Consider the following 16,422-nt stretch of genomic DNA (forward strand, 5'->3'; position numbering starts at 1 on the left):
TTATAGTTACTCTTTATAAAATTGAAAATTTCTAATTAAATTTGGCTGAAAACTTCTGCAGTTGAGATACAGAATTAACACCAACAGCACAGGTCTCTGAACTTGACATTGAAATTTTAGTGGCTATATTAGACATAAAATATTTCTCATTTTTTTTAAACAAATGAGGTCTTTTCTTTGAGATAGAACTTTTCAGTGTAGATCTATCTTATCAAAGACACCTCTAAAATTAAAAAAAATACCTTATAATAAGGAAAATATGTATCTTCTGTTTGTCTTTAAATTTTATGACCTCTTCATATTTTTCTGTTGCTCATGTGGTTGCTTAAGTTACTCACTGCATAGGCCAGGTCTTGATTTCCTAATGAATTATGATAATTTATTTATTGTAATAATCTCCCTTTTTATGAAGTGTATTTAAATTTGTTTTTGAACTTAAGGCTCTATATATTGCTTTAAAAAGTTATCTATGAAAAAATCACTTTGAAATTCTAGTCACTCTTGTCAGATAAGAAATTCCAGAAATGATATTTGATACTTAACCTGATATTAACACTGTAGGTAGACTGTTTGCTCCTTTCCCCCACACCTTCACATAGTAGAAGAAATAGCCATCTAAACATGTTTCCCTGTGTAGATATTCATCACATAATGACCAAATCTCCAATCATGTCTGAATATTTTATTCCTTTTTTTGTTTTATTGTCTTGATTATTATCCAGAAAGTCATATCAAGGTCCAAGAAACAAAGTATGTTATTTTCTGATAGGCTTGGTCTTGAATTAGGTTTTCAGAGGTGTGAGTGTCCATATATAGCCAATGGCAGCCTTGACTGACATCTGGGCTCACTGAGTTTGGTTCTGTGGATTCTAGGTACACACACTAGGTTAATACTTAAGAAGAAGGGTTCAGTAATAAATACACAAAACATACCATATACAATTAAACATGGAAATAAGAGAATTGAGTTGTTTGAGGCATGCAATGAAGTCTGTGAAAAGATTCATGGGAGTCTTTAATATTAGCTGTCCATAGCTATGAACTTCCTTCCCTTGTCAGGACTTTTAAGTATTGACAGAGGTAATAAGTTTTTTTGGTCAAGAGCTTGTGCCCAAGAGGTATGTGTCTTAGTCTCTTTTCTGTTGCTATAACAGAATATCATAGTCTGGGAAGTTTATGGAAAATAAGAGGTTTATTTTGGCTCATGGTTTTAGAGGCTGAAAGTCCAAGATTGAGAGCCAGCATCTAGCAAAGCTTCACACTACAACAAAACACAACAGAAGAGCTCAAAAGCAACTGGGCACAGGGACAGGAGACAAAGCATAAGGGAAGCCATACTTTTAAACCACCCATTCTTAAGAGAATGAGCCCACCCCTGCCAAAAAGGCATTGATTCCTCTTACTGAACTAATCACTTCTTAAACCCCTACCCCCCAGTACCAGAATGATGGCAATCAATTAGACAGAGGGGAGTGAAGGGAGGAAAGGGGTTATGAAGGTAGGAAGTATAATAGAATGAATAAGACATTATTACCCTATGTGCATATATGATTTCACAACTGATATAATCCTCTATCATGTACAACCAGAAGAATGAGAAGTTATACTCCATTTATGTAGGATGTATCAAACTGCATTCTATTGTCATGTATAACTAATTAGAACAAATAAAAAATTTCATCATGAATTTCAAAGGAAATAAGCCATATTTGAACTAAAGCATCAGGGGGAATCAAAACTTTTCTTTTAATATCCAGTGAATGATTTTATTCTCTCTTCTTTTCTGTCATAGTTTTATAACTAGAGGTGAAATACATATTGGCAATCTTGACCCATTTTAGAGTTGTCACTATTCAAAAACTTCCCCCACATATTCAGACTCTTCAAATCATTAATCACTCAAATCATCAGAAATATCATAACTGAATAACATTTATTTTGATGAGATACAATTCCTCAGGATCTAAGAAATCCATCTGATTTTGTATTTTACCAAAGACTTTGAGGTGATAATTAAACCCATGAATGACCTGGCTGGGTAACTAGTACTAACTTTTTCTATGCAAGTAATCTTTCCTACTCTGACAATTTGGTCTTCCTGAGTCAATAACTACAATACCATTATATTTCCATTTTCTGGATTATCACCTCTCAATTAGCCTTGTATAGCTCAATTTCTGGATATTTTTCTCTCTACTTGAATTTATTTTTAACTTAGAATGTTTCTTAATCTTATTTCTATCCTCTGAAGTAAAAAAAAAATTAAACATTTTAAAATGAGTTGAAATAAAGTCATTTAGAAGGAATTAGTGGAAAATTATGTACACAGTGGTTGGGTGGTTATTAATGTAATCTTCTCCCATGTTTTTTACTCACAAAATTTCATAGAATAACCTTAAACTAAGGTTTTACTTAGTTTGCTTAAGCATAGTTTATGAAACTTAATGAAAGATTCAGCCACATAATGTAGTAATCATTTGTATGACAGAAATAAATTTAAATGAAATTTAAGTGTCATTTAAATAAATTTGTACTGTTAAATATAGAAAATTTTCTAATCTCTGAAGGCATGTCTAATTCTGGTTTCTTCTTAGTAAAGGAGGTGCATCTGATTCTACTACAGAATGAATGAAGGAAATTTAATTTAAATCTTAAACTGTTTTAGATGGATTAAAAACTTGAATTCTATCTAGAAACATCTTTTATGTTCATTTAGATTATAAAGTAACTAGGAAGTTTATATTGACTTTTCTCTATGAAATCATATTCTCTTTGAGAAAATAGATGTATTTTAATTGCTGTAGAATAGTGTGAGTTACATTTTCATTGAGTGAATGTGAAACACAGAAAGAAAGAATCCAGACAGGCATGATGGCACATGTCCATAATCCCTGTGACTCTGGAGGCTGAGGCCGGAAGATTACAAGATCGGTGGCAGCCTCAGCAACTTAGTGAGGTCCTAAGCAACTTAGCAAGACCCTGTCTTAATAACAATAAAAATAAAAAAAGGGTGAAAGGGCTAGGGATGTGTTTTAGTGGTACAGTGCCTGTGGATTCAATTCCCAGTCGAGAGAGAGGGAGAGAGAGAGAGAGACCAATTTAATTTTGAGCAATATACAGATTTAATGGAGTACTCATCAAAATACCAATGAAAGTCTTCACAGAACTAGAAAAAAGTCTTAAAATTAATTTGAAAGAATAAGTAACCCAAAATAACCAAAGTAATTATAAACCAGAAAAGCAATGCTAGAGATATCGCAATACCTGACTTCAAATTATACTACAGAGCTGTAGTACAAAAATATCATGCTGGCATGAAACAGATACATAGACAAATGGTGCAGAATAGAAAACACAAAGACAAACCCACACATAGTCATCAGATCCTTGACAAAGGTGCCAAAAACAGACATTGGAGAAAAGAAAATCTTTTTAAACAAAGTATACTGGGAAAACTGGTTATGTATATATAGAAGGATGAGGCTAATTCCTTATCCCTCACCTCACACAGAAGTCAACTCAAAATGGATCAAAGATCTAAGAATTAAGCCAGGAACTATGCAGCTCCTTGAAGAAAACATAGGGTCAGCACTCCAGCATATAGATACAGGCAACAACTTTCTTAACAGGATATCTAAAACATCAGGAAATAATGTCAGGACTTGATAAATGGGATGGCACCAAATTAAAAAGGTTCTGGACAGCAAAGGAAACAATTAAGAATGTGAACAGAGAAACTAGAGAATGATAGAAAATCTTTGCTAGCTACTCTCCTGACAGAGGATTAATATCCAGAATATATAAAGAACTTTTAAACTTAACACCAAAACAATAACAATAAAAATAGAAGAAATAAAAATGACCAAAAAATACATGAAAAATTGTTCAACCTTGTTAGTAATTAGGGAAATTTAAATCAAAACTGCTTGAAGATTTCATATCACTCCAGTTAGAATGGCAACTATCAAGAATACCAACAATAATAAATACTGGAGCAAATGTGTAGAAAAAGAAACATTTTTCTACTCTCAGTGGAATCGTAAATTAGTACAACCACTATAGAAATCAGTATAAGGTTCCTCAAAAGACTAGGCATGGAACTATTAGCTATACCATGCCTCAGTATTAATTCCTAAAGAATTAAAGTCAGCATACTGAAGCAGTATATGCATACCCATTTTGACACAGCATAATTTACAATAGCTGGACTATGAACCAGCCTAGGTGCTGTCATTGAATGACTGGATAAAGAAAATATTATATACATACACAATGGGGTTTTATTCACCATAAAGAAGAATGAAATTATTTCTATCATCTGCAGGAAAATGAATGGAACTTGAGAACATTATGTTAACCTTTTTAGCCAAACTCTGAAAATCAAGGATTATATATTTTCTCTCATATAGACACTTGAGAAAAAAAAAAAAAAGAAAAGAAACTTGGTGATGGCAGGTGGGTAGGCTATCATGAAAACTGAAGGGAGATCATTAGAGTGAATGAAAGAGGTCAGAGAGAGGGAGGAGGGAAGGGAAATGATATATACTGGGAAATGATAGTATTCAATTTAAATTGTTATATAGAATGCATGTATAAATATGAAAGGAATCCCACCATATGTGCAGTTATTTTTTTTTGAGAGAGAGAGAGAGAGAGAGAGAGAGAGAGAGAGAGAGAGAGAGAGAATTTTTTTAATATTTATTTTTTAGTTCTCGGGGGACACAACATCTTTGTTGGTATGTGGTGCTGAGGATCGAACCCGGGCCGCACGCATGCCAGGCGAGCGCGCTACCGCTTGAGCCACATCTCCAGCCCTCATATGTGCAGTTATAATGCATGAATAAAAAATAGAAAAAAATCAAGAACAGCACCAAAAAATTTATTTTCTGATTTTTTTTAAATTAAAATTTTTTTAAATTAAATCTTCACGAAGAATGGTAATCATTGCAATTAGACTAGGGAAAAAAGCAGGAAATAGGTCTTCCCAGGAACAACTGATTTGTTTTTTAAGACCAACAAGTTGATTTAAGAGAAAAATTTTATATATTCACTTCAAAGATATTCATAATATAAGAGAAAACACATGGTTAACTGCATTACTGACTTTGTATGTATTTAAGCAACTGGATTTTAGGGATAACACAGTCACTTCAGAAATACCACAATATTGAGTATGTATAAGTTATAGTGTTATGTAAAATGTTTTAAAGAAATATTCAATAATAAACTAATTAAGGGTTGCAATGAGAGGAAAATTGGAATGGAGATAGTAATAAGTTTAAGTTAAGTTTCTATTCCAGTTATTATAAAAACATAAGTGAATAAAAAATTCTAGTAATGCAAATGCAAATGAACTTTAAGAGGTGGATGACACCTTGAAATATTTTATAAATTTATATTTCTTACTACCAATAGCTCACAGTACTATGAATGACACTGATGTCCCTATGGAAACAACTGAATGCATTCAAGGTCAAGGAGAAGGTTATAGGGGAACCATCAATACCATTTGGAATGGAATTCCATGTCAGCGTTGGGATTCTCAGTATCCTCACCAGCATGACATAACTCCTGAAAATTTCAAGTGCAAGTAAGTAAATTAGACAAATGTTATAAATTTTAGCAGACTCTGAGGGGCAATAAGGCAGAATAATTACTTTTTACTCATTTCTGGGTCAGCAATCCTCTAACGGTATTGTGCCCAAGTATAATCAGTAGTAAAATAGGAGATTAGCCTGCTATTCAGAGTTTTTAATTTCTTTAGTCTGAAACTTGACCTCACATAATCATTTAAAAAAGGTAATACTGATTCAGAATGTTGAAGGACTATGTTTACACACACATCTCTAGGTTTTTTCAAATCACAGTTTTGCTCTTGAAGTTCTATTTAATAAATTAATTAGTGGTAATGATAACCATGCATGTTTCAAACTAGTGCCTTCTTAAAGTTTTATATCAGCTTAAGGGATGGGCATTACATATGTTTTTCTCTTACAAGAGAGGCACACCTTGATTTAGGTCAGCACTTCAAATGTTAAAGTTTATATCATAAAGATCTATGGAAAGTATTTTTAATAGCTTAAATGAAGGTTATCAGTTATTTCTGGACTTGTGAAAAGTGAAGTGAAACAAGAGTTAAGACGAATTAAGCAAAGAAACTGGCCTAGGACATCAGTTATGTAGTTGTTAAGTGCATTCTCTATGGTGCTTTTGGTTCCACCACTCAGTTTTTGTTGGACAGACACAGCCACATGCCATCTGTTTTTAAATTGTGCACCTTGTTATGAGGAATGTAAAATGATTGCTTTTGGAATTTATATCACACATGTAACTCATGATGGCTTTGCTGAAAGAGCACCTATAAATAACATATATTAACTTTATGTAATTGACTTTTAATAAGATAGCCAAACATTGCAGGATGAAGAACTTTGAGAATTAATGGTTCATCCACTGGAGAGAAAAATATTTATGTATGTGTACGTGTTTTTTTTTTTTGTGTGTGTGTGTGTATGTGTTAACTTATTCAGCAATTTGTTCAGATAGTGAATATCCATGTGTTGCAATTTTTTGAGTTATTTTATAATAACAAAATTTATAGTTGTCATTCTGATTTTATTTCCCTCATTTCCTTCAGAGCAATTCATATTTTATTTCTGACCCATGTGTTTTACTACTCAGAAATAAATATCAAAGTAAAGAAAGCAAAGGAAATGATAAAAGATTAGCTAACAGGCACAAAAGGCGGCAGTGTTGGAGCCATTCACACTAGTTAACATTTAATCACTGGCAATACCCAAAGAAGAAGTTGTATATGTACAAGTACCCAATGAATTTTATCTTAAGAAAAAAAGAATGATTCTAGGAACTGAATTAGTAGACTTCCCAATTAAAAACTAATTCTCAAAAGTATAACTGTTATGTCTTACTGTAATTTAAATCATTCTTTATTAATTCAGGTATTTGGCTAGAATAAACATAAACATCAAAAAACAAAGTATGAGATGTGTTATTCTACTGTAAAAATGAAACTCAACATTTTGCTCAGAATAATTTTATTATCTGTGACCTAGCATAAAGGGGAATGCTAATCAGGTGTCTCCATTTCTATTAAACACTGTCTGTCCTAATACTGAAATTCCATACGAATGACAATTTTGAAGAACTATAACTACATTTATAACCATAGCTAAATAATACTGCCTGTAATGAATCTCATAGATTTGAATTCACTTTATTTATTGTAAATAATTCTTTCTTCAAGTGAAATTAAAAGTCTTGGGGAAAATATTGGGACAAACCTTTACTTTCATCTTTCCTTAGTCTAGGCTAATAAAGTACTTCCAAATATAGATTCTATAAGTGGTCCCAAATTAAGAATTTTGATGACTGTCAATATTAACTTAATTATCTTGCCTTAAATTAAAAATATAAAATAATTTAGCTGAGTAATTCTTTATATAATATTGCAAATTGGAACAAATTTTATGTAAATTTTAATGTGTATATTTCATACAAACATAATTTTTAAAAATATAAGTACACAATGGTTTGAAGAAAATAAAGGGTTTCTTGATATTAGTTAATAATTTCTTTAAAAGTCTAAAGATTTGAATATGGGTTATCATGTAAACATTTCCTATATAATAGCTTTAACTATTGTCAAACATTATTTTCAACCCTTTAACAACAGTTTTTGTCAAGACCTACTTTGACAAGATAGAATATTGTTTATTGATTTTATAAGCAAATGGAAGTTCCTTCCTTAGAACTTTTTTAGTTTCTGTTGGTAAATTTGAGTATTAATTAAACTGTAGTACTTTGAATTGGACCTATGAAATATAAATACTAATAGCTTTAATATTGATTTAGTTAAAATAATTTTCCAGGAATTGATAAAAGAAAATATATTCTTGTTTAAAAATAGTATATTTCAGGAAAACAAATAATAAATTCTACATTTTGTTTAATGTAAACTTTATATTAAGAGAGAAAGCCACTAAAATCCTTTTTAGTATTGAGAATATTAGCATGAATTTTTTTTACAAGTAACTCTAAATACTGATACAAGATGCACATGTACTATACTGATTACTTGCTGTATTGTTAGTTTTCTGAACTGTAACTAGAGCTTAACTTTCTCAAAATGTTTATAAATATTTTGGTAATCTCTAAATCAAGAAAGAACTATTTTGTAATTAAACTGTATCTATTCAGCAAATTAAAAAATATCAAGAAAATACAGAATTAAAGGAAACAGCTATCAGATTTTTTGTGTCAAATGTTATAGTTTGCACTTCCATTTTAAAGAAGAGTAGTTAATAACTATTAATAACTTTCCTTCAGTAGAGAGAGATACATTTTGTTTCTATATTACATATGCTCCATGGAAATGTAATAAACAAGAGACCAGTGTTTTGAAATGGTACCAGTAAAGAGTCCAAACCCTGAGGATGAGTAACAGGAATATAGAGGGGCTGCTCTTCTCTTTCTTGAAGCAGTAATGTTTTTGTGGAACTCCAGGCGTGTAGGGGAAAGAACAACTGACATCTGACAGCACTTATTTCAGTAATTCAGGCATTGTCAGTTGTGTATGCTGAATTCAAAATGCCACGATTATCCCAAGTCCATAAACTTAGAATTCTATTTGTAAACATGCATACGTTCTGGGCCTGTAGAAATGTAATAGCATTAAGGTTATTGATGTAAGAACTCAGACAATTTATATTACCATGCTTATTCTTAATAGGGACCTACGAGAAAATTATTGCCGAAATCCAGATGGGGCTGAGTCACCCTGGTGTTTTACCACTGATCCAAACATCCGAGTTGGCTACTGCTCCCAAATTCCAAAATGTGACGTGTCAAGTGGACAAGGTAATAACTGACAATTTGCAGTGTGGGCATGATTAAATTCAGAGGACATGCCTAAGGGAGAGTACATTTTATAGCAGAAGATCCTGTTCTTTTTGCATTGTTCTTGCTGGTTAGCCAAGAGGATCACCAAGTCTGAAGTTGGATCTATTTTATATATTCATTGACTCATCCTTTATTTGCTTATTTATTTACTTATTTATGTGAGAGTTGGGCACAATACTAGACCCTGGAGATGTAGCAGTAAATAAACTAAATTATCTGACCCCAAAGAACTACTTCCCAACAGACAGAAAACATGTGCCCTCCTCCCCCCAAAAAAGGTGTGGGATTGCTTTCCTAAGTGTCAGGTAAGTGATAGAAGGATCTTCAGCCTAGAGTTAGAAAAGGGAGGTGATTTTTATATTTTAATGGTCAGGAAGATGTCAGTTATTAAGATGACCTTTAAGAAGGGCAGAAGGAAGTGAGGAAGCAGCATATGTCTGTGTAAATATACGTAGAGACCATTCTAGGAAAGGAAACCATAACTGCAAATGGTATGAGATGAGGGAGTGCTTGAAAAGTTAAAGGAAATACAATAAGCACATCACTATGGCTGGCACAGAATGAGAAAGAGAGCAGGGAGAGATGAAGTTGTAAAGGCTGTTGCGTTAAAATTCCATTGGTCTTGTAGAACTTGGAAGGATTTGCATTTTTATTCCAAAAGGAAGGGGACTGTGTTGGAGTGCTCTGAAAGGTCACGCCATCCGACTTAAGTTTTATCTGGATCATTCTGTCTATTATAAAATAGCCAGAATCCTTGACAAGGGTTAAAACAAGAGAACAAAAGAATTAGGTGTTTCCATAGATGAAAGTGACTTGGTCCTGAGTATTAGCAGTAGAGATGATGTGTAGTAGTGGGATTTGGGATAAATGACCATTGTAATTGAAAACATAGGTGCTCTGAAGAAAACTGTTTCAGGGAACAATTGAAAAGTCATTTTGAAATTGGTTTAAAAAGAAATAATCTGTTAATGATTACTAATGCTGAACACTTGAAATTTGTTGGTATATAAGTTGAAAATCACGATTTTTAAGTGATCATACTCTATTTCACAAAATTTAAAAATGATGCTTATGGTCTTGGTCAGGTCCTAAATCATCCTAAAAGAACCTGAGCATAACATATACTCCATTTCATGCATACATCTTCTATCCTTTAAGTTATCCTCCAATACCATTGTTCTTGACCAATTCTGAAAATAGAGTTGTAGAGACAAGAGGGGATAAGTCCCTTTTCAGTCAATTTCACTATTCTTTGGCAGACTTTAAAGGTCATTTGGAAATAATGTGGAAACCAGTAATTAAAGAACATTTGGTACCAGCTGAGCCTCCTTGTCTCTTTCACATGAGCAATTATCGATAATTTGTGAGTGACTGAAAAAAATTAGAATATTTTTATAAGCGTCTGGTGTGTATTAAAATGTTTTTATATACATATATGTCACTTACAAATGGATCAGGTAATAGAATATAGTAATTCTGTATTTTGGATGTTGGGCAGATGTTTTTGTTTATCTAGTAAATCTATTCAATAACAGATTAAAATTAGTTTTATGAAATTCAAATAATTTTCCCAGATTTCACACTGGCACAGCTGGTATTGAATCTGACTCTCCTTATAATGTCTTCTTCTTATTATTCTCTGTATTCTCCCTTTCATTCATTTTTTTAACAGTATACCTGATCAATACAAATGTGCTAGACTCTGTAGGGTACACTCTGTGGAGAACATACACACCTGTGACTTAGGAAACTGTTAGACATTCAGCTGTGAAATTTTAACTGACTGTTATACCATTGTATGGTACACTATCAAGCTAACGTTAGCATTACTATCCATGTATCCATCATATATATTTTCTTCTCTCTGTATACAGGAATTGATCCAGCATATACATATATAAAATGATATTGCTCTTATACCTCTCTGAGGAACAGGAAATACAAATTTCACATAGAGTTTAATGAGTTGGAAACCTATTTTCAAATTTTACAACATCTGGATTAGAATGTATACAAATTGCCTTTCCAATTGGATATTAGATAACTATTAAAAGAGAACAAAAAATTGAAATTGTAGAATTTTTAAAATGTTGATAAAACTATACTTGTTACATGTTAGATTATATAATACACACTTAAATAAGTAAAAGAAAAATTGTAGGGGCTGGGTTTGTGGCTCAGTGGTAGAGTGTTTGTCTAGCACACGTGAGGCACTGGGTTCTAACCTCAGGACCATATAAAAATAAACAAATAAAATAAAAGCATTGTGTCTATCTATAACTCAAAAAATATTTCAAAAGAAAAATCATAGCTTTAAGTATTTTTATCAATATCATATAATAATGAAATTAAGTGAATTTCTAACTAAAAGAGCTGAGGCAAAAGTAAACTAAGAGAAACAAGAAATAGCGATTGAAAAAGGAAATATCACCATAGACACTACTGAAATACAGATAATAATCAGAAATTATTTTGAAAATCTATACTCCAACAAAATAGAGAATCATGATGACATCAATAAATTTCTAGATATATTTGACCTACACAAACTGAACCAGGAAGAAAAATAAAATTTAAACAGAACAGTTTCAAGCAATGAAATTGAAGACGCCATCAAAAGCCTACCAAAAAAAGAGAGGCCCAGGACCAGATGTAGTCTCAGCCAAGTTCTACCAGACCTTCAAAGAAGAACTTACACCAAAACTCCTCAAATTATTCCATGAAATAGAAAATCAGGGAACTCTTCTAAACTTGTTCTATGAAGCTATCAACCTCATACCAAACCAGACAAAGAAACATCAAGGAAGGAAAAATTAAAACCAAGATGCCTCATGAACATAGATGCAAAAATTCTTAATAAACTCCTGGCAAATCGCATACAAAAACATATTTGAAAGATAGTGCACCATGATCAATGTGGGGTTCATTCCAGGGATACAAGGTGGGTCAACATAATTATCAACAGATTTAAAGACAAGAACCACATGATTAACTCAATAGATGCAGAAAAAGCATTTGACAAAATTCATCATCCATTCATTCTCAAAATACTAGAAAAAAAAGATGGCATAGTATTAGCACTAAAGCAGACATGCAGATCAAAGGTACAGAATAGAAGACAAAGAGAAGAACCCATATAAATATAGTTATCTCATACTAGACAAAGGAACCAAAAACATACATTGGAAAAAAGAAATGCTATGAAAACTGGAAATCCATATGTAATAGATTGAAATTGAAACCCTATATCTAACCCTGAACAAAACTCAACTCAAAGTGGATCAATGACTTTGGCTTTAGACGAGAGACCCTGTGCATACTAGAAGAAAAACTCTCTATCATATTGGCTCAGGAACAGACTTCCTCGACAAGAGTCCTAAAGCACAAGAAGTAAAATCAAGAATCAATAAATGGGATGGCATCGAACTAAAAAACTTCTTCACAGCAAAGGAAACAATCAAGAACATGAACAGAGAGTCTACATAATGGGAGAAAATCTTTACCACCTGTATCTCAGAACATTAATCTCTAGGATATACAAAGAACTCAAAAATCTTAACACAAAAAAACGAACAACCCAATCAATGAATGGGCAAAGGAACTGAACATGAATTGCACAGAAAAAAGAAAAACAAACGGTCAAAAATACATGAAAAAATGTTCAAGATCTCTAGCAATTAGAGAAATGTAAATTAAAATTACACTCAGATTTCATCTCACTGCAGTCAGAATGGTAATTATCAAGAATACAAGTAACAATAAATGCTGGGGAGGATGTGAGGGAAAACGTTCACTCATACATTGCTGGTGGAAAGCAATATGGAGATTCCATAGAAAACTTAGAATGGAACCACCATTTGACCCAGTTATCCCACTCCTTGGCTTATATACAAAGGACTTAAAATCAGCATACTATAGTGATGCAGTCACATAAATATTTATAGAAGCTCAATTCACAATAGCCAAGCTTTGGAACGAAAATAGGTGCCCTTCAACAGATGAATGGATAAAGAAAATATGGTATATATACATAATAGAATATTACTCAGCTATGAAGAATGAAATTATGGCATTTGCTGGTAAGTGGATGGAGCTGGAGAATATCATGATAAATGAAATAAGCCAATCCCAAATAAACAAAGGTTGAATGTTCTCTCTGATACGTGGATGCTAACCCATAAAAAGGGAAGGTAGGTAGGGAAAGTATAGATGTTCATTGGATTAGACAAATGGAATTAAGGGAAGGGAGGGAGGATGGGAATAGGAAAAACAGTAGAATGAATATCAGACATAACTTTACTATGCTCATATAAGAATACACAACCAGTGTAACTCCACATCATGTTCAACCACAAGAACGTGATCAAAATTGTAATGGGTTGCACCCCATGTATGTATAATATGTCAAAATACACCCTACTTTCATGTATATCTAAGGAAAAACATAAAATAAGGGATTAACAAAGGTGAGAAAAGACAAAGGATGGAACAAATAAATAGTTTAAAAGGATGATTTTTTTTTAAAAAATTAACAAAATAGACAACCAATAGCTAAGTGACTCAAGAAAGAGAAAGCCATGTGTCAGGCTTCATGCCTGTAATGCCAGCAGTTTGGTAGGCTGAGGCAGGAGTACTATGAGTTCAAAGCCATCCTCAACAACTTAGCAAGGCCCAAAGCAATTCAGTGAGACCTTGTCTCAAAATAAAGTAAAATAAAATAAAATAGGGGTGGGAGTTTAGCTCTCAGCCTTTGGATTCAATCCCTGGAACCAAAAGAGAGAGAGAGAGAGCAGGGGGCGGGGGGAGGGAGAGAGGGGGAGGGAGGGAGGGAGAGAGAGAAGAAAGGGAGAAGAAAGGGAGAGAGAAAAACCAAACTATATAAAATAATAATTATTTAAGGATAAATAACAGCAAATAAGAAAATTAGAAAGCATAAAGTCTACTTTATACTACTTGATACAAAATCTTTTTAAAAATGGGTTCTTTTCTAGGAAAAATCAAATGATTTAACCCTGGTACAGAAAAAAAGCATAAGTAAATTCATACCTTTAGAAAAAATAAATTTTAAAAAGAGCTATTGTGTCAGAAATACACCATGAAAAGAAATACTCAGATGATCCCAATGCTATACATGCCCCTAAATCATGCAAAATGTAATAAAAGTTCCAAATTATTTTTATGGTGCAGTGTAATTTTGATATCTAAACATGATAAAGATAACATGGAATAAAAACAATTATAAACCTATCTTATTTGCAGATTTTAATATAAAAATTTTAAGTCAAATTTGAATGAGTAGTCCAGTAAAGGAATTAGGAAAATAATACATAATGATTGAATAGAATTCAAGAATACAAAAGGGGTTCCATATTAGAAATGATTAATTCATCTTAGATGAAGAAAAACAATCATATCATAAATGTCAATATTTTCTAAAATTCCAATGATAAAGTTATCCTATTTCTCATACAAGTATACAATTAAGTCCGAATTTTTGGGTTTTATAAGATGTATATATGTGTGTATATGTGTGTGTATGTACAAATATATATGTATAACCATGAATGTATTTATTTATACCTAGAGACTTCCTTAAAATACATATTCATGTTTTATTATACACATATACAGATATACATACCACATATATACTTCCATATGTCATCACTTAATAAGGAATTAGCTTTCCTACCAATATTAAAAAGAAAAGAAGTATTTCTAAAATCTATTACTATTTAACATTGCAAATATAATTTGACATTGTTTCTCTCTTTAACACTGCATTGCAGATGTTATTCTGAGCAATTAGACAAGAAACATATTGATTAGAAAGGACAAAGTAAAATATCTCTGTGAATTATGTTATACTGCTGTAACTGGTAAATGGAATTCAAACAGTAAAAAATTCACTAAGGTAAAAAGATATATAGTTAACATGTAAATATCACTATCACTTATATATATGAGCTTGCAGATTTAAGGAGATAACTATGCTAGGAACAAAAATAATGAAAATTTAATAATAAGTTTAGAAAAAAATATACAAAATATATGTGATAAAAATTTTAAGTCATTTCTGAAAAAAAACCATTAAAAGGTTCAACATGTGGAAAAATAAACCTTGTTCTTGATATAAGTTCAACATCTTAAATATATAATTCCTACATCAACTGAAGTATACATTTAATGTAATACGAGTAATTTTTCTGATAATTAAATTAATTTATTCTAGCTTTCTCAACAAACTATTATGTAAGTATAATAAGGAATACTTTGAAAATGAAGATGAATCAGAGAGAATTAACCCTAACATTGAAATAAAATAATACATGGAATAGTGTTATTTTTAAAAATAGAAAAACGTTTTCAGAGGAACTTGATTTTTTGTTGTTGTTGTTAAGAATATGGACACTTCCATCAATGTTTTATAGGATACAAATTGCTCAATGAAAAAAAAAAAAGAAAAAGAAAACCTCTTATGACATGGTAAGAGACACAGAAGTTAGTTCAGTGGCTTCCACTGGCCAAATGAACATTTCAAGAATCAAAAACTGATAACAGGAATGGGTTATTTATAACATTGAATAAAAAGAGAATCCACAAATCCACATTTATATTACTATTTCCATTAAAATAGTTAAAGTTATATTACTAATCTCTAAAGGAAAGGGGAAGAGATAATCTTATTTTCAAAAAAATGACAATATAATAAATGTAAAGAAATAGAAGTAGAAAAAAATCATTTTTACAAAGAGCAAAGTAGTAACTGATTCACAAAAAAATGTGTTCAAATATGCCTCGGCCTTTTTGTGAATATCTGTTTGGTAATAGGATGTCATTCAGTTGCAAAAGCCCCAACAGAGTTTTTGTTGTTTTTAATATGAAGAGAAAGATTTTCCTTTATAACAAAATAATCAAAATGAGCACTGCATCCAGTGATGGACCAAACAAGCATCCTGTGTCACACACGCCTGTAATGTTCTGAGAAGGACCAACCGTCGCCTATGTAATCTTCCTGTCAAATATCATTCACTTGTTTTCACTCTTACAAAAATGAGCAGAAAGATTGAAATTGCAAAGCATTTATGGAACAGGTGTCTTGGGTGATTGAGGATGTCATGTCATGAAAAGCAAAAATCAAAACATAAGTGAAGTGATTGGTAAGATTCTCACCTCATTATTCTTGTAAATTTTCTATGAAATCTAATTTTTTCAGAAGAAAATTCTGGGAAGAAATATTTCAATCTAGAAATTCTAATTTATTTGGTGTTCTAAAAGGATAACTTAATCTATTTTTGGCTTATTATTATTTGGAAAATTTGAAATTACAGACGCACTCATTTGAAGGAAGTAGAAATTGGGCTGAAAATAGAAACATTTTAATCTAAGGTAGTTAAGTCTCTTTAATTTGTGCAGACTTCAAGTTGCATAGTCTTAATATTTTGATTTTCACGATTTTATGTGGTGGTAAAATGTCGTTGTTTTATTCTCCATAATAGTCAT

General features: G+C 31.8%; 1 protein-coding gene across 2 annotated transcripts in view; it reads left to right on the forward strand.

Annotated features, from left to right (window-relative positions):
* Positions 1-16,422, forward strand: part of HGF (hepatocyte growth factor) — a 75,349-nt gene that overhangs the window by 37,605 nt on the left and 21,322 nt on the right. For both annotated transcript variants that reach the window (XM_081286481.1, XM_081286482.1), the window contains 2 exons: positions 5,416-5,590; positions 8,750-8,877. In XM_081286481.1, coding sequence (XP_081142607.1) covers positions 5,416-5,590; positions 8,750-8,877 — 303 coding nt within the window. The remainder of the gene's footprint in view (positions 1-5,415; positions 5,591-8,749; positions 8,878-16,422) is intronic.

The sequence above is a fragment of the Spermophilus citellus genome (genome assembly GCF_964194105.1).
Source record: "Spermophilus citellus genome assembly, chromosome: 3".
In the NCBI taxonomy this organism is placed as follows: domain Eukaryota; kingdom Metazoa; phylum Chordata; class Mammalia; order Rodentia; family Sciuridae; genus Spermophilus; species Spermophilus citellus.